This window comes from Hyla sarda, chromosome 4 (assembly GCF_029499605.1).
Source record: "Hyla sarda isolate aHylSar1 chromosome 4, aHylSar1.hap1, whole genome shotgun sequence".
In the NCBI taxonomy this organism is placed as follows: Eukaryota; Metazoa; Chordata; class Amphibia; order Anura; family Hylidae; genus Hyla; species Hyla sarda.
The window spans coordinates 262,021,434-262,043,497 of NC_079192.1; the positions used below are offsets into that span (position 1 = coordinate 262,021,434).

Below are 22,064 nucleotides of genomic sequence, written 5' to 3' on the forward strand. Positions count from 1 at the left end.
CTTGTGAGGTATTAAGGCTCACTTAATTCCTTGTTACGTTCCTCAAGGGGTCTAGTTTCCAAAATGGTATGCCATGTTTTTTTTTTTTGCTGTTTTGGCACCATAGGGGCTTCCTAAATGCAACATGCCCCCAAAAAACCATTTCAGAAAAACGTACTCTCCAAAATCCCCTTGTCGCTCCTTCACTTCTGAGCCCTCTACTGCGCCCGCCGAACAATTTACATAGACATATGAGGTATGTGCTTACTCGAGAGAAATTGGGCTACAAATTCAAGTATAAATTTTATTCTTTTACCCCTTGTAAAAATTCAAAAATTGAGTCTACAAGAACATGCAAGTGTAAAAAATTAAGATTTTGAATTTTCTCCTTCACTTTGCTGCTTTTCCTGTGAAACACCTAAAGGGTTAAAATGCTTACTGAATGTCATTTTGAATACTTTGGGGGGTGTAGTTTTTATAATGGGATCTTTTATGGGGTATTTCTAATATGAAGACCCTTCAAATCCACTTCAAACCTGAACTGGTCCATGAAAAATAGCGAGTTTGAAAATTTTGTGAAAAATTGTAAAATTGCTGCTGAACTTTGAAGCCCTCTGGTGTCTTCCAAAAGTAAAAACTCATAAATTTTATGATGAAAATATAAAGTAGACATATTGTATATGTGAATCCAAAAAAATATATATTTGTAATATCCATTTTCCTTACAAACAGAGAGCTTCAAAGTTAGAAAAATGCAAAATTTTCAATTTTTTCATAAAATTTTGGGATTTTTCACCAAGAAAGGATGCAAGTTACCACAAAAATTTACCACTATGTTAAAGTAGAATATGTCACGAAAAAACAATCTCGGAATCAGATTGATAAGTAAAAGCATTCCAGAGTTATTAATGTTTAAAGTGACAGTGGTCAGATGTGCAAAAAAGGGCTGCGTCCTAGAGGTGAAAATGGGCTGTGTCCTTAAGGGATTAATGGCACCTGTTTGAACTTGTTATCAGTATTAAAGACACCTGTCCACAACCTCAAACAGTCACACTCCTAACTCCACTATGGCTAAGACCAAAGAGCTGTTGAAAGGACACCAGAAACAAAATTGTAGACCTGCACCAGGCTGGGAAGACTAAATCTGCAATAGGCAAGCAAATTGGTGTGAAGAAATCAACCATGGGAGCAATTATTGGAAATTATTAGACATTAAAGACCACTGATAATCTCCCTCGATCTGGGGCTCCACGCAAGATCTCCCCCTGTGGTGTAAAAATTATCACAAGAACGGTGAGCAAAAATCCCAGAACCACACAGAGGGACCTATTAAATGACCTGCAGAGAGCTGGGACCAAAGTAACAATGGCTACCATCAGTAACACATTACGCTGCCAGGGACTCAAGTCATGCAGTGCCAGACGTGTCCACCTGCTTAAGCCAGTACATATCCGAGCCCATATGAAGTGTGCTAGAGAGCAATTGGATGATCCAGAAGAGGATTTGGAGAATGTCATATGGTCAGATGAAACCAAAGTAGAACTTTTGGGTAAAAACTCAATTCGTCGTGTTTGGAGGAGAAAGAATGCAGAGTTGCATCCAAAGAACACCATACCTACTGTGAAGCATGGGGGTGGAAACATCATGCTTTGGGGCTGTTTTTCTGTTAAGGGACCAGGAAGACTGATCTATGTAAAGAAAAGAATGAATGGGGCCATGTATCGTGAGATTTTGAGTGAAAACCTCCTTCCATCAGCAAGGGCATTGAAGATGAAACGTGGCTGGGTCTTTCAGCATGACAATGATCGCAAACACACCGCCCGGGCAATGAAGGAGTGGCTTCGTAAAAAGCATTTCAAGGTCCAGAGTGGTCTAGAAAATCTTCAGATCTCAACTCCATACAAAACCTTTGGAGGGAGTTGAAAGTCTGCTCTAAAGGAGATCTACATGGAGGAATGGACCAAAATACAAGCAACAGTGTGTGAAAACCTTGTGAAGACTTACAGAAAACGTTTGACCTCTGTCATGGCCAACAAAGGGTATATAACAAAGTATTGAGAATAACTTTTTATATTGACCAAATACTTTTTATCCACCACAATTTGCAAATAAATTCTTTAAAAATCTGAAAAAATCTGACAAAAATCAGGCCTCTCATCTTTTTAAGTGGGAGAATTTGCACAATTGGTGGCTGACTAAATACTTTTTTTTGCCCCACTGTACCTACTATCCTATGGATATGAGAATTTTTTTTAAGCTGGACTTGCTGTTAAATAATTTTATATATACATATATATATATATATATATATCATTTACAAATAACAAAAATGTGAGGCCATGTTCACAAACAGTAAAATCTGTTTTTTGAACAGTAAACAGCAGTATTTTGCTTTTTGTTTGTTTTTCAGCCATTTAATGCTCAATAAACAATTTGTATAAATAGTCCAAAAAAATATAGCTACAAATGAAATCAGAGACAATTAAGTTTTGTGTAAAAACTATAGTTCAGAACTTAAATATCAATTTTAAATGGAGAAAATAAATGGAATGTAAATATTGGGAGGGTGTAAAGTAAGAGGGGACTGAGCAAAACTAAAATAAATAAAAGGGACCCTGACCTCATCAACCCTAGGCAAAACCAAGATGGAGAATTTAGAGCAGGGAAAGAAATATTAGTTGAAAGATATTTGCCCTGAAAGATTTAAAACTGAAAAATAATAAAGAGACCTATAAAAACACACAAAGACAAGAGAAACAAACATGTACCTATGCACACAGTTTTAAAGCTCTACCTTTGTAGTGTTCTCTGCTTGTTAATATCCTTGTATGAGTTGGTGTCAATTTTGCATGCTATGTAGATTGTATGACCATTTATATGTCTTTTCTAGGTCTATATTCCATGCTGTAGTGCACCAGCTAAAGGAAGCCATTAGGTCTAGGACAATGTCACTCACATCAGTATACCTTTAAAGGGGTACTCCACCCCTACACATCTTATCCCCTATCCAAAAAGCCACTGGGACCCCCTGTGATCTCCGGGAAGCTTAGGCTAGCTTGGGCTGTGTACTAGCCTTCACACCCCCTCCGATAGACATGACCGGAGGGTGGGGGGGGGGGGTCGTGTCATGACTTCATGAACATGGAAGCCCCAAGCTTTTGTGTTCAAATCGTCAGGGTGCCAGCCTGGAGATCACGGGGGTCCCAGTGGCCAGACCTCCAAGATCAGACATTTTATCCCCTATGCTTTGGACAGAGGATAAGATGACTTGGATAGACTAGGTGTCTGGGCATCCACTTGGCAAATGAGGTTCAATGTGGATAAATGTAAAGTTATGCATCTGGGTACTAATAACATGCATGCATCGTATGTCTTAGGGGGGATTAAACTGTCAGAGTCACTGGTAGAGAAGGATCTGGGTGTACTTGTAGATCACAGACTACAGAATAGCATGCAATGTCAGGTTGCTGCTTCCAAACATGGCAGGATATTGTCATGTATCAAAAGAGGCATGGACTCAAGGGACAGGGACATAATACTCCCCCTTTATAAAGCATTGGTACGGCCTCACCTGGAATATGCTGTTCAGTTTTGGACACCTGTCCATAAAAGGGACACTGCGGAGTTGGAAAGGGTGCAGAGACGCGCGACTAAACTAATATGGGGCATGGATCATCTTAGCTATGAGGAGCGATTAAAGGAGTTACAATTGTTTAGTCTTGAGAAGAGACGTTTAAGGGGGGATATGATAAACGTATATAAGTATATTAATGGCCCATACAAAAAATATGGAGAAAAACTGTTCCAGGTTAAACCCCCCCAAAGGACGAGGGGGCACTCCCTCCGTCTGAAGAAAAAGTTTAGTCTCAAGGGGCGACACGCCTTCTTTACCGTGAGGACTGTGAATTTATGGAACGGTCTATCTCAAGAACTGGTCACAGTAGGAACAATTAACATCTGTAAATCAGGATTAGGTTTTTGAGCTTGCCCCACAGTTGGAGCCGGAAATGCTCCGTTTTGACCGCATTCACCGTGCCCTAGCTAAGCCAAGAGGCCCTGACTCACCCAGGGATGTCGTCCTCAAGCTACACTACCCCGAGGTCCGCGATGTCCTGCTGTCCGCGACCCGTAATTTGCCGGTGCTCCCTGGGATGCCTCCCTCGGTGCATATATATTCGGACCTAGCTCCATCCACGTTGGCCCGCCGCAGGGACTTCCGTCCTGTCACCCTCGCTCTACAACGCGAGCAGATAAAATACAAGTGGGGCTTTCCGTTTTCCATTTCGTTCCAGTTGAAAGGCAAGCTACATACTGTACGTTCCCTGCAAGAGGCACAGGATATTTTGCTGCAAGCCCGTGTACCATTAGTGGAGAATCCCCCCTTGCCTCCAAGAGTGCCTCGGCCGTCGAGAACCTGGACTCCGGCACCGCAGGCTAAGCGGGACCGACCCCCCTCACGGGAGCCACGCCAACCTACTTGAAGTGACCTGTGCACCCCCATTGGCAAGTTGTGGATTGCTTTTTGCCCCCTGCTTTGATTGAGTTTTTCTTTGTTTTTCAATATGGCCCCTAGTCCTGACAGTGGATATTCACTTACTTTCCATTTTTCTATAATGTTTACTAAGCATATGAGAATTCTCCTGCTTAGCGAGACTTTACCTGTTGGATCCGCACCTACTTTTTGCCAAGCTGCCCGGGACTTGTGTACTTGGGACTTAGTCTCTGTTGCCTTTTACCTACACTCTGATTCTCTATGTTTCTTTTCTTTTCTTTCCCCCACCTTTTTCCCTCTAGGTTTCCCTGTTCTCCTCTTTAGACTGCTCCTGCTTCTCTCTTTTCCTCATCCTGCTTTTCGTCTCTTCCCTTGTCCTTACCTTTCTAGCTCCTCTCTGGGCTGACCTGGTGCCTTTACTTGGGTCACCTATTTAGCTGGCTAGACGCAATGTGGACTGTTGCGCCTCACCTGTCCCGGTTGGGGCACAGGAAGTACGATGGTTCAGATGATATCCTGGACCGCCTTTCCTGAGTATTGTGTTGTTTTGATTTGTTCTATTTGGTTTGTTCTTGTCTTTTCTTTTGTTTCAGGAGGTTTATCAGCTACACCTTTCTTTTGTGATGGAGGCAGTGTAACCGGATCAGTCGTCGCCTATTGTAAAGTATATGTGGGTGATGGTTTGCCTTCTCCTTTGATATTTTGCTTTTTTAATTTTACCCAATATGTGTAGGATAATATCACATAACGTTAGGGGCTTTAACTCCCCTAACAAACGGAAAATGGCTTTCCATACATATGTCCGCCTCAAACCTGACATAGTCTGTATACAAGAATCGCATTTTACTGTGACTTGTTACCCTAGTTTTATTCATAAATCTTTTGTAAGAATGTACAGGGCGTCCTTTACCACTAAGTGTAGAGGAGTTGCTATTTTCTTGCACAACTCCCTTCCACTTGAGGTGACGGAGGCGAAATGTGATCCTGAAGGTCGTTATCTAATTATTTTAGGTACTCTGTATGGGAAAACTATCTGTCTTGTGAATACTTACGCCCCCACCGACAACCCTATTTTATTCTTTAGAGATATGTGTTCCACTCTTGACTCCCTGACTTATGAGACATTGTTGTGGGCTGGTGATTTTAATTTTGTTTATAATGGCAAGTTGGACCGTTCTAATACGGTTCAGTTTCGTAGGTCGGGGACTCAACAACGCCTATTATCCAGTATGTTTGCTATGCACTCTCTTGTGGACACATGGAGGGAACATAACGGTGCCAGTAGAGGTTATACCTATTATTCCCTGGTCCAACGCCACTACACGAGGATAGACTGGATCTTGGTCAACGCTGCGACGGTGTCTCAGCTGGTCTATGCTCGTCATGTACCCGTGTCATGGTCGGACCATGATCTGGTGTTGTCAGTCTTTAATTTTATGTCCACTCTCATATTGCCATTTAGGTGGAGACTTAATGAGTCTATTGACTATGCCTAGAATTAAAACCCAATTGGAGAGTGATATTACTTCCTACTTCTCTTTAAATAGCTCCCCACAATCGTCTCCGCATTGGACATGGTTGGCCCATAAGGCTTACATCCGCGGACGCCTGATCTCTACGGCCTTGGGTATTAAGCGTGATAGGTCTAGAGTCCAGACGGCCTTGGAGGCCAGATTGTCTAGATTGTTTTTTGCCCATCAGCAGGATCCTACCCCCTATCTTTATAAGTCTATTGCGGATACTAGGTTGCAATTGGATGCCCTGCTTTCTACTAAGGTTGAGAAAGCTTTGAGGTGGACGGGTGCAACCTATTATAGGTTGGCTAATAAACCTGACAGGTTGCTCGCGGCTATGCTTAAGAAAACTTCCTCATTTAACCGGGTACATAGTGTTCAGTTGAGACCGGGCCTCCGCACATCCCACCCTGATCGTATTTATGAGGCTTTTTCTTCCTTCTATTCTCACCTCTACTCGGCTCCTCCTTCTCCCCCTAATTATTCTGCTTCTTTCAATGCCTTTTTATCTCAATTGTCTCTCCCATCTTTATCTGCTTTGGACTGGGAGGCCTTGAATGGACCCATCACGGTGGAGGAGGTAGAATGGGCCATTGACCATCTTAAATTGGGCAAGTCTCCCGGCCCGGACGGATTTTCTGCCTCCTACTTTAAAACCTTTTCCTCTTTGCTAATACCTCATCTTGTTTCCTTTTTCAACTCCCTTTTTTCTGGCGCCAAACCTCCCTCTGAATTTCTTGATGCTTTGATCACTGTCTTGCCTAAACCCTCTAAGGACCACACTCTACCCTCTAACTATCGTCCTATCTCTCTTCTTAATGTCGATTCTAAACTACTTACCTCTATTCTGGCTTCTAGACTTAATTCCTATTTGCCCTCTCTTATCCACCAAGATCAGGTGGGATTTATCCCAGGCCGACAAGCCCCAGATAATATTAGGAAGATCTTAAACCTTATCAACTATTCAGATGTAACTAAAACTCCCATGGTCGCCCTAGCGCTAGATATAGAAAAGGCCTTTGATACGGTCTTGTGGCCCTACCTGTTTCAGGTACTGTCGAAATTTGGCATTTCGGGTCCCTTTGTTATTATGTTGCGTGGCATTTACTCGGCCCCAACGGCCTACTTGAAGCTGCCCTCCACTTCACCCTCATCTATATCTATAGGGAGGGGAACACGCCAGGGATGCCCCCTCTCACCGGCGCTTTTTGCGCTCGTGATGGAGCCCTTGGCGGTTGCTATTAGAGACAATGTTGACATTAAGGGCCTTGTGGTTGGTTTGCTGGAATATAAAACTAGTCTATTTGCAGATGACCTTTTCCTGACGTTAACGAATCCTTTAGTTACTTTACCTAATTTACTCACTCTCTTGGACAGGTTTGCTGGGCTGTCGGGGTTGAAGGTGAATGTGGCCAAATCCGAGGTTATGTATTGCAATGTCCCACCTTTGACACGTCAATTGATTTCATTAAATTTTGGGTTTCATGATTCCTCCCAAGGCCTGTCCTATCTAGGTGTTACTCTTACTTCATCCCTTAAAACTTTATATGCGGCAAACTATCCTCCACTATTTCGCTCTATTAGAGCGGATCTCACTAAGTGGACGGTAACCCATATCTCGTGGATAGGTCGCATAAATGTATGCAAAATGGTTATTCTTCCACGCATCCTGTATTTGTTCCGTTCCCTTCCCATCCCGGTAGTGAAAAAAGACATATGCTCTCTTCAACACACTATTTCCCATTACATCTGGAACGGGAGACGACCCCGCATTAATAAGACTGTTATGCATTATCATAAAAGGGTGGGTGGCCTATCAGTCCCCAACTTGCTGAAATATTACTATGCTGCTCGCCTAGCCCAATTGGCCCTCACACACGCCACGCAAAATGCCCCTAGATGGGTGGGGTTGGAGGCATCCCTTATCTCTCCCTACTCTTTTTCCGCCTTGATGTGGTCCTCTTGTCCTGTCTCAGCTCTTCTCTCCTCTTTGGCGCAAATCACTCTGTTTTCCTTGTCTCTTTGGCATCTGGTTCGCTTCAAATTTCGCCTGCAGTCTCCTATACCTCCCCTCCTCCCCTTTCTTTCTAATCCCTCTTTTCAACCTGGCATTTCCACCGCTTTATATTCTTGGTGGCGCTCTGCTAAACTAACTAAATTATCTGACCTGCTGGTGGGTAAACAATTGATCACCATAACACAACTCTGCTCTATACATACACTCCCGCCTGGGGAATATTTCCGGGCCCTTCAAATCCTATCATATTACTCCTCGTTGGGACCTAAAGGCTTTCAGGTACATACTACATTCTATGAAGCAGCCTTGCTTTATGGTCCTACGTTGCCAGGCATGCTTTCTCGCATTTATGCTCATCTAAATGCTCCCCCTACTGATACTAAACTGCGCTTCATGGTAGCCTGGGAACGTGACCTCAGTGTGACCCTATCTTTGCCCCAATGGCATGCTTGTTGCACGGCTATTAGTAAGGGTAGTTGGCAGGTCTCCTTGATGGAGACATCTATTAAAATCCTACATAGAGTCTATATGGTCCCTTCTAGATTGCACACACTATACCCATCGGTGTCTCCTCTTTGCTTCAGGGGATGTCAGACTACTGGTTCTATGCATCATATTTGGTGGAGCTGCCCTACGGTAGCGCAATTGTGGAGAAGGGTTCATGCGGTCCTGGTAGATTTATTTGGTGACCGCATGCCCAGTTCCCCATCTTTTTGTCTTTTAAGCAACAGACCCAGTAGGATGCCATTCCGCACCTTTCGAATGGCTCAATTCATTCTTATGGCTACCAGGATTCATATAGCGGCCCAATGGAAATCCCCGTTATTGTGATTTCAGAAGGTTATCGATAGAGTTAACTTTATTATGCTTTGTGAAAAATTGTCTGCCATTCGAGAGAACAGGGTGGAATATTTTGATAAATTATGGGAAGAATGGCAGACCTCCTCTTATTGCCCACCTATGCAGAATTGCCTTTCTCTATATTGAACTGGGGGGCGGGGAATTTTCCTAGGTATTATATGTGCTTGAGGCGACTGTTTGGGACTACCGATCCTGCCATTACCCTGTATTTGTACTGTTTTCCATGCATATGTTCTTTGTTTCTGTGCGAACCAACGAGATGATGTAACCTCCATGTTCTCTGTTTTATCTGTTATTATGTGATTTTATGCCTGTAAAGGCATTTTACTATTTATCTTTTGCCTTTTGTACTGCTATCATTATTCTTTTCAATAAAAGATTCTTGGTTTGACTGTTAAATCAGGATTAGATACATTCCTGGAAAAAAAGAACATTAATGCTTATGAAGAAATATAAAATCCCATCCCTTCCCCAATATCGCGCCACACCCCTACCCCTTAATTCCCTGGTTGAACTTGATGGACATATGTCTTTTTTCGACCGTACTAACTAACTATGTTTAGGGGCAGAATACCCCTTTAAGAAAAGACTTGGTTGAAAATCTAGCAATACAATAGGTAAATAGGCCAGCAAAGACTTTAGACTAAAAACCCACCCTTGCAAATTGGGGTGGTTTAGGGTTATATCTTTTTTTTTATTGACATATATTTAACATGTGTACAAGATTTCATCAAAATATCTCCAGCTCGGTGGATGGGATGCTGGAACATACACACATACCGACATTGAGTTTTATATAAATTTTATATATAATGTTTCACATTGCTTCTGACTTTTAAAGAAGTCTAGTACTCACAAATGTATCCCCTTGGCTTCGGCTGAGCTGCTGTGTACAAACACACCTTCTCCACTCATCTCTATGGGATAGGGGGAGACATGGGAACACTGTGTCTCCCCCTCTCCCATTAAGGTGAATGGAGGGGGCATGTTTGTACGAGCTAATTTGCTAGGTATGAAACGCACTCTGGCAGAGCTGATCCAGGGGCAAGCCAGGGCCCGTAAAGGAGATTGTGGGGGAACCTGCAGTCGGACTTCCCACAATCAGGCATTTATTCCCTATCCTGAAGATAGGGGATACATTTGTTACCACTGGACATCTTCTTTAATGTTGCTATGTTAGTTTAGACTTAGCAGCTAGGAAATAAATATTTGCTTTCCAAACTTACTGATTTGACGGGTCAACTCTTAATTAAAATCTGGATCAACATTCTGTGAAAGTTGGTAGCTTGCTATCTATCAAACCATTATAAGAGCCCTTGCTGCCATGACAACCCATCAATAATCACTGGAAATCTTAATGAAGGAAATCTTTCATCAGTTTCACCTGCATTAACCTGCTGGTACAGACAGATAGTGCAGATGACGCTGATGACAACCATACTTACCTGATCCCGTTCAGTGCTCAGGTTTTCCAGCTATCTTCCTCCGTATCTTCCATTCCAGGGACAACTTGGAGTATGAGCGGAGCTCTCTGATGTCACCGCTGTTGTTTGCTAGCAGTGAGACCCAGCAGAGAAGCAGCAGTGGTGATGTCAGGAAGCTCCGCCCATGCTCCAAGTCGGCCTCGGAACGGAAGATACGGAGAAAGATAGCAGGAAAACCTGAGCACGTAACGAGATGTTGTCATGAGTGTCATCTGCACTACCTGTCTGTACCGGCAGGTTAGTGCAGGTGAAACTGATGACAGATTTCCTTTAAATGCCTTAGTTGTTAATAAAATCAGGGCACAAAGTTATCTCCATTTCCTGGCTGTTGCAGCACAGTGTCAGCTGAAATAACAGTTGGAACATGCTACATGCCCTCTTTACCTCCTGTCAGGGGGGGCACCTGCCCTATGTACAAAACAATGCCCCACTGTGCCAAGTCCAGTCCTCTTGATAAGCGCAGCACAGACTTAAATAAACTGATCCTTATTTGTTTTTATATTTTATCTATTCAATTTAAAATAATATGATACAACAAATTTTTATGGAAAAGTAATGCAAATACCTATAGTACATAGTAAAAAGAATTCTATAATGCGTTACAAATTATTTTAGTGGTATCAGTAGTTTAGTGGTCCAGTGCCCTCTCTAGAAAGGGAACGTAAATATAATTGTCAGGATTCGGCCGGCTGGAGGTGGATCCTCTGTGTCAGAGAGGGATTGGCGTGGACCGTGCCGTTGGACCGGTTCTAAGTTGCTACTGGTATTCACCAGAGCCCGCCGCAAAGCGGGATGGTCTTGCAGCGGCGGTAGCAACCAGGTCGTATCCACCGGCAACGGCTCAACCTCTCTGACTGCTGAGATAGGCGCGGTACAAGGGATTAGGCAAGAGCAAGGTCGGACGTAGCAGAAGGTCAGGGCAGGCAGCAAGGATCGTAGTCAGGGGCAACGGCAAGAGGTCTGGAACACTGGCTTAGGAAACACAGTGATAGCTTTCTCAAGGCACAATGGCAACAAGATCCAGCAAGGAAGTGAAGGGGAAGTGAGGTTAAATAGACAGGGAGCAGGTGGAGGCTAATTAGACAGATTGGGCCAGGCACCAATCATTGGTGCACTGGCCCTTTAAATCTTAGAGAGCCGGGACAGCACAGACGGGGAACGAGTCTGGTAAGCGGGCCGGGATGCGAATCGCGAGCGGGCGCGAATCGCGAGCGGGCGCGTCCCGCATCGCGGATCGCATCACGGCTAGGGACACTATCGCAGCGCTCCCAGTCAGCGGGTCTGACCGGGGCGCTGCGAACAGGAGAACGCTGCGAGCGCTCCAAGGAGGAGCGGGAACCCGGAGCGCTCGGCGTAACAGTACCCCCCCCCCCTTGGGTCTCCCCCTCTTTTTGGAACCTGAAAATTTGTGAATTAGGTCCTTGTTGAGAATGTTATCCTCGGATACCCATGACCTCTCCTCAGGACCGCAATTCTCCCAATCTACAAGAATTTTTTTTTTTACCTCTGAGCGTCTTAGACGCGAGAATTTCTTTAACCGAGAAGACTTCTGAGGACCCGGAGACAGGAGTAGGAGCAACAACCTTGGGAGAGAAGCGGTTAAGGATAAGCGGTTTAAGGAGAGAGACATGAAAAGCATTAGGAATACGGAAAGAAGGGGGAAGAAGGAGTTTGTAGGAGACAGGATTGATTTGACACTTGATTTTAAAGGGTCCAAGATATTGTGATCCCAGTTTATAACCGGGGACACGGAAGCGGATATACTTGGCGGAGAGCCACACTTTGTCTCCAGGAACAAAGACAGGAGGAGTTCTTCTTTTTTTGTCGGCATGCTTCTTCATCCGGGATGAGGCCTGTATGAGGGATTTTTGAGTCTCTTTCCAGATGGTGGAGAAGTCCCGGGAAACCTCATAAATAGCGGGCAAACCAGAAGGCGTGGGATTGGGGAGGGGGGGAAAGAGGGTGAAGCTTGGCACGGGGCAGAGTGTTACCAGGACGGGGGCTATGAGGAGGAGACACAGCATAGTCCTGATAGGCCTTGGGGAGACCAGGTAAAGGTGGCGTTGGAGCCATGGCAGACCAAGGAGGACTTCAGAGGTGCAGTTGGGCAAAACAAAAAGTAAAATTTTTTCGTGATGCAGTCCAATGCTCATGAGCAGGGGTTCTGTGCGGTAACGCACAGTGCAGTCCAATACTACTCCGTTGACCGAGGAAATGTAGAGCGGCTTGGCGAGACGGGTCACAGGGATGTTGAACTTATTAACTAAATAAAATTTCCCGCAGAACCAGAGTCCAAGAAGGCCACAGCTGAGAAGGAGGAGTTGGCAGAAGGAGAAATCTGTACGGGCATAGTGAGACGTGGAGAAGCAGACTTCAGACCAAGAGACGCCACTCCCACGTGAGCTCAACCTCTCTGACTGGTGAGATAGGCGCGGTACAAGGGATTAGGCAAGAGCAAGGTCGGACGTAGCAGAAGGTCAGGGCAGGCAGCAAGGATTGTAGTCAGGGGCAACGGCAAGAGGTCTGGAACACTGGCTTGGGAAACACAGTGATAGCTTTCTCAAGGCACAATGGCAACAAGATCCGGCAAGGAAGTGAAGGGGAAGTGAGGTTGAATAGACAGGGAGCAGGTGGAGCCTAATTAGACAGATTGGGCCAGGCACCAATCATTGGTGCACTGGCCCTTTAAATCTTAGAGAGCCAGCGCGCGCGCCCTAGGGAGAGGGGCCGCGGCAACCGGGACAGCACAGACGGGGAATGAGTCTGGTAAGCGGGCCGGGATGCGAATCGCGAGCGGGCGCTTCCTGCATCGCGGATCGCATCACGCCTAGGGACATTATCGCAGCGCTCCCGGTCAGCGGGTCTGACCGGGGCGCTGCGAACCGGAGAACGCTGCGAGCGCTCCGGGGAGGAGCGGGAACCCGGAGCGCTCGGCGTAACAATAATCCTCCACCCATTGTACACATGTGCCAATTTCATTGCAAACCAACTACTGTAGGAGTACCCAGAGGACACATACCAACTATATATAAATTGCTGTATTCAAACTTATATCCTCAGTGCTGTAAGGCATCAACAATGATAACCTACCCTGCTGTCCTAGGCCGTATGGCTTTCTGAATGTCAAATACAAACGGGCAAGATGTTCATGCATGTTGACTGGTGCTACTATAGATACTGGCAAGATAGATTAAATCTGTAGTTTACTGTTTGCTCTTGCATGAAATAGTATATTTAGAATTCTACCAGAGGACACTTTTCACAGTTGCTTCAATTCCCAGATTTGAAGAAATTTTTGCAGGATAAATTGGAAAAATGATGTGATTTCTAGTCAAAAGCTTTCTAGAATTCCTTATATACTGGAAAGAAATTCTCTATCAAAATGGCTGTATTTTAAAAATGAATCTTTGGGTCAATTATGGTATATTACACTTGAGTAATAAATCATGGGCTTGGCTTCCAGGAATGAAAGTATATACAATGTGATTTTTAATTGCAATAGACACTAGAAAAAGCTTAATGATGCATTGAATCTTAATTACATACTTACGTTATACTGCATAGGAAACTGCCGGCAAATAAATAATAGCTTGTGAACTGCATATTAAGATGGGAGACCAGTATCTCAGTGGTATAATATCAAAAGAGAACTTCACTAAATCATTCAGGAAGTATATAAACTATCAAGCTCCAAAAGAAAGCATTCAGTCCCAGAATAAAACATATCCCAGCAAACCAGTATTTATCTCAATTACATGCGTTTCTGCCAATATAAACAACAGCGTAAAAAGCTGAACCAAGCAAACAAACAGATTGACAACATACACATTGCTCCTCGTACAGGATAGTACATTGAAAGCTTCATAAAACATGTATGAATAAATGCTTACATGTGTTAAACTGGCTGTTAAAATGAAATGCAATACAAAAATAGAATTTAGCATATCAAGAAAAAATAAAACTTTTAGACATGGTTCTACAGGTAAAATTTACTTAAAATCCTGTTATTGGGACATATAATCGTAATAGCTTGTGCAACAGGTACGGTGGCAGCGTGGTATACAGTTCATACTATCACGGTGTTTACAGGTATAGTGTTGTATACAGCACAGGCACACAGTGTTAAATGCAGAGAGTATGATGATAGGTATGTATTCAGTACATACGTTTTGTAGCAATACATACGGTCCACGCGGTTATAATATTATAAATGGCAAATACGGTATTGTATTTGTTAATTGCAGTACGCTTGGTTATTTATAGGGTCTATCTATATGTGGCATGACTATTACAGCAGTCATAAGGTGTGTTTTTCATGGTAGCATTTACATTTCATTCATGTAGTTTCACACGTTATAGTGTTTACAGTGCTTTTACCTTGCAGATATATTATAGTGTTACAGGGCATATGTTGTAGCATTGGGGCACAAACGTTTCATTATACTAGTAATATACCTCTGTTACGGCCATTGCATATGCGTTTTTGCATAGCTTTGATACCGTGTAATCTTGTCAGCATTTTCTGTGGTTATACGTATTGAGTCTACAATAGAGCTTTCAAATGTATAGGGGATAACGTTTTTGTTTAAAAGCTTCAGGGTAATATGTCATAGCCGTTATATCAATGCCTTATGGCATTCTATACTCTGCATATGCGTTTGTGGCAGCAATGCTGATTGGTACGCCCATGACATTTATGTCGTGCATACGCCTATGGCATTATACTGTTAATGGACGCTTGTGATACGGTCGGTACTCTCATGGCATCTATATTGATATGATATGGACTTCATTGTGCATACACTCATGACATTCATACTGTTCACACGCTCATAGAGTTATACTGTTCATACGCTATGGGTGTTTTACTGTTCACATGCCTGTTCATATTGGCCACACGCTCAGGGCAGGCATACGGTCATACTCTTAAAGCGATCATACTGTCTATACTCTCTTGATATTTACACTCTTCACACGTTCATGGCATGCATACTTTTCATATGCTCATGGCATTTATACTATTCATCCGCTTGGGGCCGCATTCTGGTTACGCTTGTGGTGGTCATACCGGTTTAGGCACACTGCATACTGCATTTATACTTTGCATACGCTCATGGCATGAACATAATTATGGCATTTATACCGTTCATTAGCCCACAGTATTCATATTGTTCACTAGCTCATAGTACTTGTTATTACATGATCGGGCCCTTGATACTGTTCATACGCTTACGGCAATTATATTGTTCTGGCAATTTTGGTGCTTACACGATTCTTATGCTCATGATATGTGTCATAGCCTCATAGTGATTTGTATTGTTTTATACATTCATGGCGTTTTACTGTCCATACGCTCGTGGCATTTATAATGCCCTTATGCTCGTGGCAATTATACAGATCATATGCTCATGGCCCTCATTTCGTTAGACGATATTGTTCACACGCTTGTAGCATCTATATTGTTCATACATTCTCAACAGTTACTGGCCACGTACTCATGGCATTCGTGCTGTTCACATTCATGGCGGTCATACGGTCTTGCGATCAGGGTATTTACACTGTTCATACGCTCCCGTTCTTCATACACTCATAGACTTCATGAGGTACATGTACTCGTTGTGTTTTATGCTGCACATGAGTTTCAGGCACTTATATTGCGCAGGCACTTGTATTACGTGTTTTGGGCATTTATATTGTGCATGGCATTATACAGTTTATACACTCATAGTATTACGGTTGTTTCCCATCATACCTGCCACTCCTGCAGGGAGTTGGTCGACATGGTTATTCATTTCTGACACATATTCAGAGCAACAGCATCACGACACATAGGCGGCGTATAACCCTACTATCTGCCAAGATTGCAGAGGGATACATTGCATAGTTGTTGCTAGTGACACGTTTTCAGAGTGACAACAGCATAACACATAAGTGGTTGTATACCCAGTATACCTGCCACGTCTGCAGGGGTATACATTGCATAGTTGTTTGTTACTGACATGTTTTTTTCAGAGCAACATCACATCACATAGACGGTTTTATACCCTTCATACCTGCCATGTCTGCAGGGGGATGCACCGCGCTGTTGTTTTTACTGACACGTCTTCAAAGCAACAACATTTCAACACGTAAGTGGTGTATCCTTCGTACCTGCCACACCTTCAGGGGGATGCATTACATAGTCGTTGGTTTGACGCATATTCAGGGAAACTACATCATGACACATAGGTGGCTGGTTTATTCTTCGTACATGACACCTCTGCAAGGGGATACACCGCGCAGCTGTTGTTACTGACACGTCTTCAGAGCGACAACATCACAACACATAGGCGGTGGTATACCTGCCACATCTGCAGGGGGACCCATTGCATAGTTGTTGTTACTGACATGTTTTCAGAGCGACAACATCATCAAACATAGGCGGTTGTCATATGAACCATACGCGACATGGCTGCAGGGGAATTCGCTGAGCAGTTATTGTTATGGTCACGTCTCCAGTACAACATCACGACACATAGGCGGTGGTATACCCATCATACCTGCCACGTTTGCAGGGGGATATGTTGCATAGTTGCTGTTACTGACACATTTTCAGAGTGACAAAATCAACGCACATAGGCGGTTGTATACCGATCATATGTGACTCGGCTGCAGGGGAATTCACTGAGCAGTTGTTCTTATGGTCACATCATCAGTACAATAACATCACGACACATAGGCGGTGGTAATCCCATCATACCTGCTTCTTCTGCAGGGGATACACTGCATAGCTAATGTTAAAAAGTCTACAATGTCTTGCCCCTATTCCTGTGGCTATGTTTACACTGCATAGATTTTTGGCTGCATTTTTCTGCACGTAATTTTATCCGCTCTTAAAAAACATCCATAAGTACACTTGTAGCATGATGTCTTGGTTGGTGGGTAGGGTATTGTATTTTATCCATTATTTCTTGTATTTTATGTATCAATTTCATTGTTTCGATAAAGCATTATTATTATTTTGACTATAAATCTGTAATCAGTGTTTTTTCTTTCGCAGTGTGAGCATAGCCTAACACATGAGCATTGACAAAACCATTTTTCCTTTACTAATTCTCTGACCCAGTCCATCCTTTTTAGTAAATATTACCATTGCCAGATTACCAGTATTGATCTGTTAACATTAGATCATAAATAATAGATAATGCGCAGTACAGTGTTGCTTACAGGACAAAATCAAATAAAAACAATCAATTCATTTAATAAACCAAGTTTCAAGGGATTCAACTAATTTTCTGGACTTTACCGAATTGTGTTTTTGATGCTGCAGATGTTTAGTATGCCATAAAAGTCAAAAAGGCTATTGCAATTCAATGGTTTAGCCATGAGTTTATATATATAAAAGGAATGTACAGTCAACCTTACTTTACAACTGAAAAAAAATCTGAAGAAAAATAGCAGTGCCTTAATAATTTTCAATTTCTAATAGTAGGTTTGTAACTTCATGACTGTTGTATTCACATAAAGGGTATGCTTGAAATTACATTTTTATGATGTACAAAAAGAAACAATAGGCAAAGAAGCAGATGTTTCATGTTACAGTTTAGTATATAATGCTCCGCACTTTGAGTGTCACTATTGTGTGTATTATCACTAGGCCTCTTATATAAGTAACTTATTACAACAAACATGAATAATTAATTCGGCTTTAATGTATTTTTTGTCAATATAAATGCAAAGTTGTATTTAATAGATGCAAATGTTCATCTTTAAAGTGTGGAATAACAAATAATGACTGCAGTTTATGTAGTTTACATGTGTTAATATCTGTACACGCACCTATTTACATTAGACTACAAATATATCACTTGAGTCTAAGCATTATTTTCTCTTTTGCCCCCCTGCTCCATACAAACTGTTAATAATGCCATGCAAATCAGGAGGAATGGGGGAATTACAGGGTACTCTCCTGGAAAAAAAATGTTTAAATAAACTGGTGCCAGAATGTTAAACAGATTTGTATATTACTTCTATTTAAAAATCTTTATCCTTGTAGAACAGCTGCTATTTGCTCCACAAAAAGTTATTTTCTTTTTGAATTTCCTTTCTGTCTGACCACAGTGCTCTCTGCTGACATCTCTGTTCATTTTAGGAACTGTCCAGAGTAGGAGAAAATCTACATAACAAACCTCTCCTGCTCCAGACAGTTCCTAAAATGGACAGAGGTGTCAGCAGAGAGCACTGTGGTCAGACTGAAAAGGAAATTAAAAAAGAAAATAACTTTGTGTGGAGCAAATAGAAGCTGATAAGTACTAGAAGGATTAATATTTTTAAACAGAAATAATTTACAAATCTGTTTAACTTTCTGGCACCAGTTGATTTAAAAAAAAAAAAAAAAAGTTTTCCAGGGGAGTAGCCCTTTAAGACCCCTATTCTAATACAGGTGGGAATTGCCAGCAATACGATTCCAGGAATCCAACAATTAAATTCTCAATGTGATAAAGAAAAACAAAAAATACAAAGAAAAAAGTACTGACTTATAAGATATAATACATCTTATATAAGCTGTAAGACAGCAATGTTACTTTTTGACGAACAGTCACAGTCCAAGATTTCAAACAGTTCATTTACTCCTGTAGTAGAATCAAACGAAGTCTGACAAATCTTATGATGAAAAATCCCTTTTATAAAAAAAAAAGTTTTCTGAGATCTTAAAAAATGCCTAAGGAGGGAGATACTATTATAAAAACGAAATATCTATAAAATCCCCTTTTGCCTTAGGAATACCACTGTGGTGCCCCCTGCAGGTCTTTGATTACTATGTTGCAGTAATGACATGACCCTATACCGATATGACCACCGCATCCAATCACTAGCCTCAGTGGTGTATAGCACACGACTAATGAGGTCCGTGATTGGCTACAGTAGTCACGTGGGTGTATACAGGCATGTCAATGCTGCAGCATAGTAAACAAAGAGAGGTGGCAAGTAACACTTTGTGGTCATTTTATTCAGATCCGGAAAGGGTCTTAAATGACAAACTACAGTTACTGGCTAAAGGTTTCTTTATTTAGTATGTGCCAGTAATATTGAAATATTGCTGCCATATACTTCATTTCTTCTGTCATCTACAGCAGATGGTAAATAACTAGACTATAGCTATATTATTAATACAAGCCCAGCTAAGTACACAGAATATTGGTTTACAAGCAATTCCTAGATTCTATTGTTATATAAACAAAAAAGCAACATATAAGAGGTACTCCAGTTAAAAGCATTTTTTTTAAATCAATTGGTGCCAGAAAGTTAAACAGATTTGTAAATTACTTCTATTTAAAAATCTTAATTCTTCCAGTATCATCTGCTGCATGCTCCGCAGGAAGTTCTTTTATTTTTAAATAGATTTTCCGTATGACCACAGTGCTCTCTGCTGACACCTCTGTCTGTCTCAGGAACTGTTCAGAGCAGGAGCAAATCCCCATAGCAAACCTATCCTTCTTTGGAACGTTCCTGAGACAGACAGAGGTGTCAGCAGAGAGCACTGTGATCAGACAGAAAATAAATTCAAAAAGAAAAGAACTTCCTTTGTAGTTAACAACAGCTGATAAGTACTGGAAGGGTTAAGATTTTGAAATAGAAGTAATTTACAAATCTGTTTAACTTTCTAGCACCAGTTGATTTAAAAAAAAAAATGGTTTTCACCAGAGTACCCCTTTAACCAGATTATGTAAGGTGAAGGCCAGCATAAGAACAAACTGCTACCTGCAATCCATGGGCTAAAATCCACCCTGAAACTGGCAGTCCAGATTTTTAGTTGGGTCTCTCCACCCCCACAAGCAAATACCGGTCTTATTAAAAATGAAAAGCAGTCCCCTAATGAAATCTTACCTTCTTCTGATCCTCTAGCTTATGACTTATCGGATTCTTCCCATGCTTGCTCATTTCTGTAGACACATCCATCACGTCTACTCTTGCCTTTTAGAACAGATATCAGCAAACTAATCCACAAGTTGGGAGTAACAAATACACAGTTGTGCCTTTTCTTCCATCACAATACGGAGTCCATGAATGATTAAAAAAGGCATTTATCAAACCCAGGCAATAACCCTTGCAAATCTGCAGGACTGTCTTTGAGTCTTCAGTATCAGCATATCGGTCTAAAACACTTCCACTGTATAAGACCCGCATCCATCTAGAACTCCAATTCCAGTTGCTATCTCCAGCATTCTTCACTCTGTCCCATCCCAAAGAAGATTTACATTTCATCTATAAACCTGTCGAGATAAGACATAGAAATTCAGTGTGCTGTGAAAAAAAACAGATATCATTCAATATTCATCCCATCTAAGAGCAAAACAACAAACATGCCAATGTTTTAGAGAGCACTAAACATATGACACATTTATGAATAACTTCTTTTGTTTATATATTCTTATACAGTATTTAGTAGGAACAATAAAAACTTGTTACCCCTGGTTAAAGGGGTACTCTGCCCCTAGACATCTTATCCCCTATCCAATCCAGCAGCGGGAACCCCAGGATCTCGGCTGCAGCACCCCGCAGTAATTAAGGGGAATTCAGGGGCGGAGCTTTGTGACATCACAGCTCCACCCCTTGTGACATCATGGTCCGCCCCCTCAATACAAGTCTATGGGAGGGGGTGTGACGGCCGCCATGCCCCCTCCCATAGACTTGTATTAAGGAGGGCAGGCCGTGATGTCACGAGGGGGCAGAGCCATGACGTCACAATGCTCCGGCCCCTGTATCGCCTGTCATTACCCACAGAGCGAGTTTTCTATGTGCAGAAATGACAGTAGTGCTGCAGCTGAGATCCAGGGGGTCCCCAGCAGCGGGACCCCCGCGATCAGACATCTTATCACCTATCCTTTGCATAGGGGATAAGATGTCTAGGGGTGGAGTACCCCTTTAAAGGCTATGAAAACCGTTGAAAAACATTTTGCTTCGTACATATTATCGTCCAAAATATTTTCTCCATAGGTCTATTTTTTTTTTTATTGTTCACTATTGTGCCTTCAGTTTATGTATCCTGTTGTATAAATTATATTTTTTTCCCAATACCTGTACACTGTTCTATGATTCTCCCCTGCAGAATGCTTTCTGTGTCCTCTCTTTTCTTCCTCCTGTCCATGTGAACTTTTTCTTAAAGGTTTCTTTCCCCCCTGTCCACTCTATGAGCTGTTGTGTAACCCATTCCTCTACTTGCTGCTATCTCTAACACTGAGAACAAAAAGTCAATCTGACAGAATTTTCCTACCTTTCTGAGTAGCAGCTAAATGACAGGAAACTATTTACAAAACTGCTTCACTTTGCATTCAGAAAACAAAAGAACAATTTAAAAAAAAATAAAAAAAACAATGCTTTTAAGTTAAATAGTTCTTACAGATAAGGCTAAAGCTGAATTTCCAGCAAATATTCTGGAATTCCTGTCAATCTTATGCCATTGTGCGAACCATATGCATTTAATGTGTGTTTATACAGAGACTATGAAACATAGATGAGCTGCAGTTTTGTTTAACACTTTAAGTACCTGCTGTGGCACAAAATCATATAGGTCCAGATTCATCAAACTATGTGAAAAAATTGAGTGATTTTTCCCCAGCAACCAATCAAGACTCAGCTTTCACTTTACCAGAGCTCGTTAGCTGAGCTGTGATTGGTTGCTTTGGGAAAATCACAATTTTTTTCCTCACACAGTTTGATAAATCTGGGCCATACTA

The 22,064-nt window shown here is 42.2% G+C and overlaps 1 protein-coding gene across 1 annotated transcript in view; it reads right to left on the reverse strand.

Moving 5' to 3' along the window:
* NAV3 (neuron navigator 3) overlaps nt 1-22,064 on the reverse strand; it is a 642,886-nt gene that overhangs the window by 470,584 nt on the left and 150,238 nt on the right. The window contains exon 2 of the mRNA XM_056574065.1: nt 20,215-20,600. Within this exon, the coding sequence (XP_056430040.1) occupies nt 20,215-20,286 (72 nt within the window). The 5' untranslated portion in view covers nt 20,287-20,600. The remainder of the gene's footprint in view (nt 1-20,214; nt 20,601-22,064) is intronic.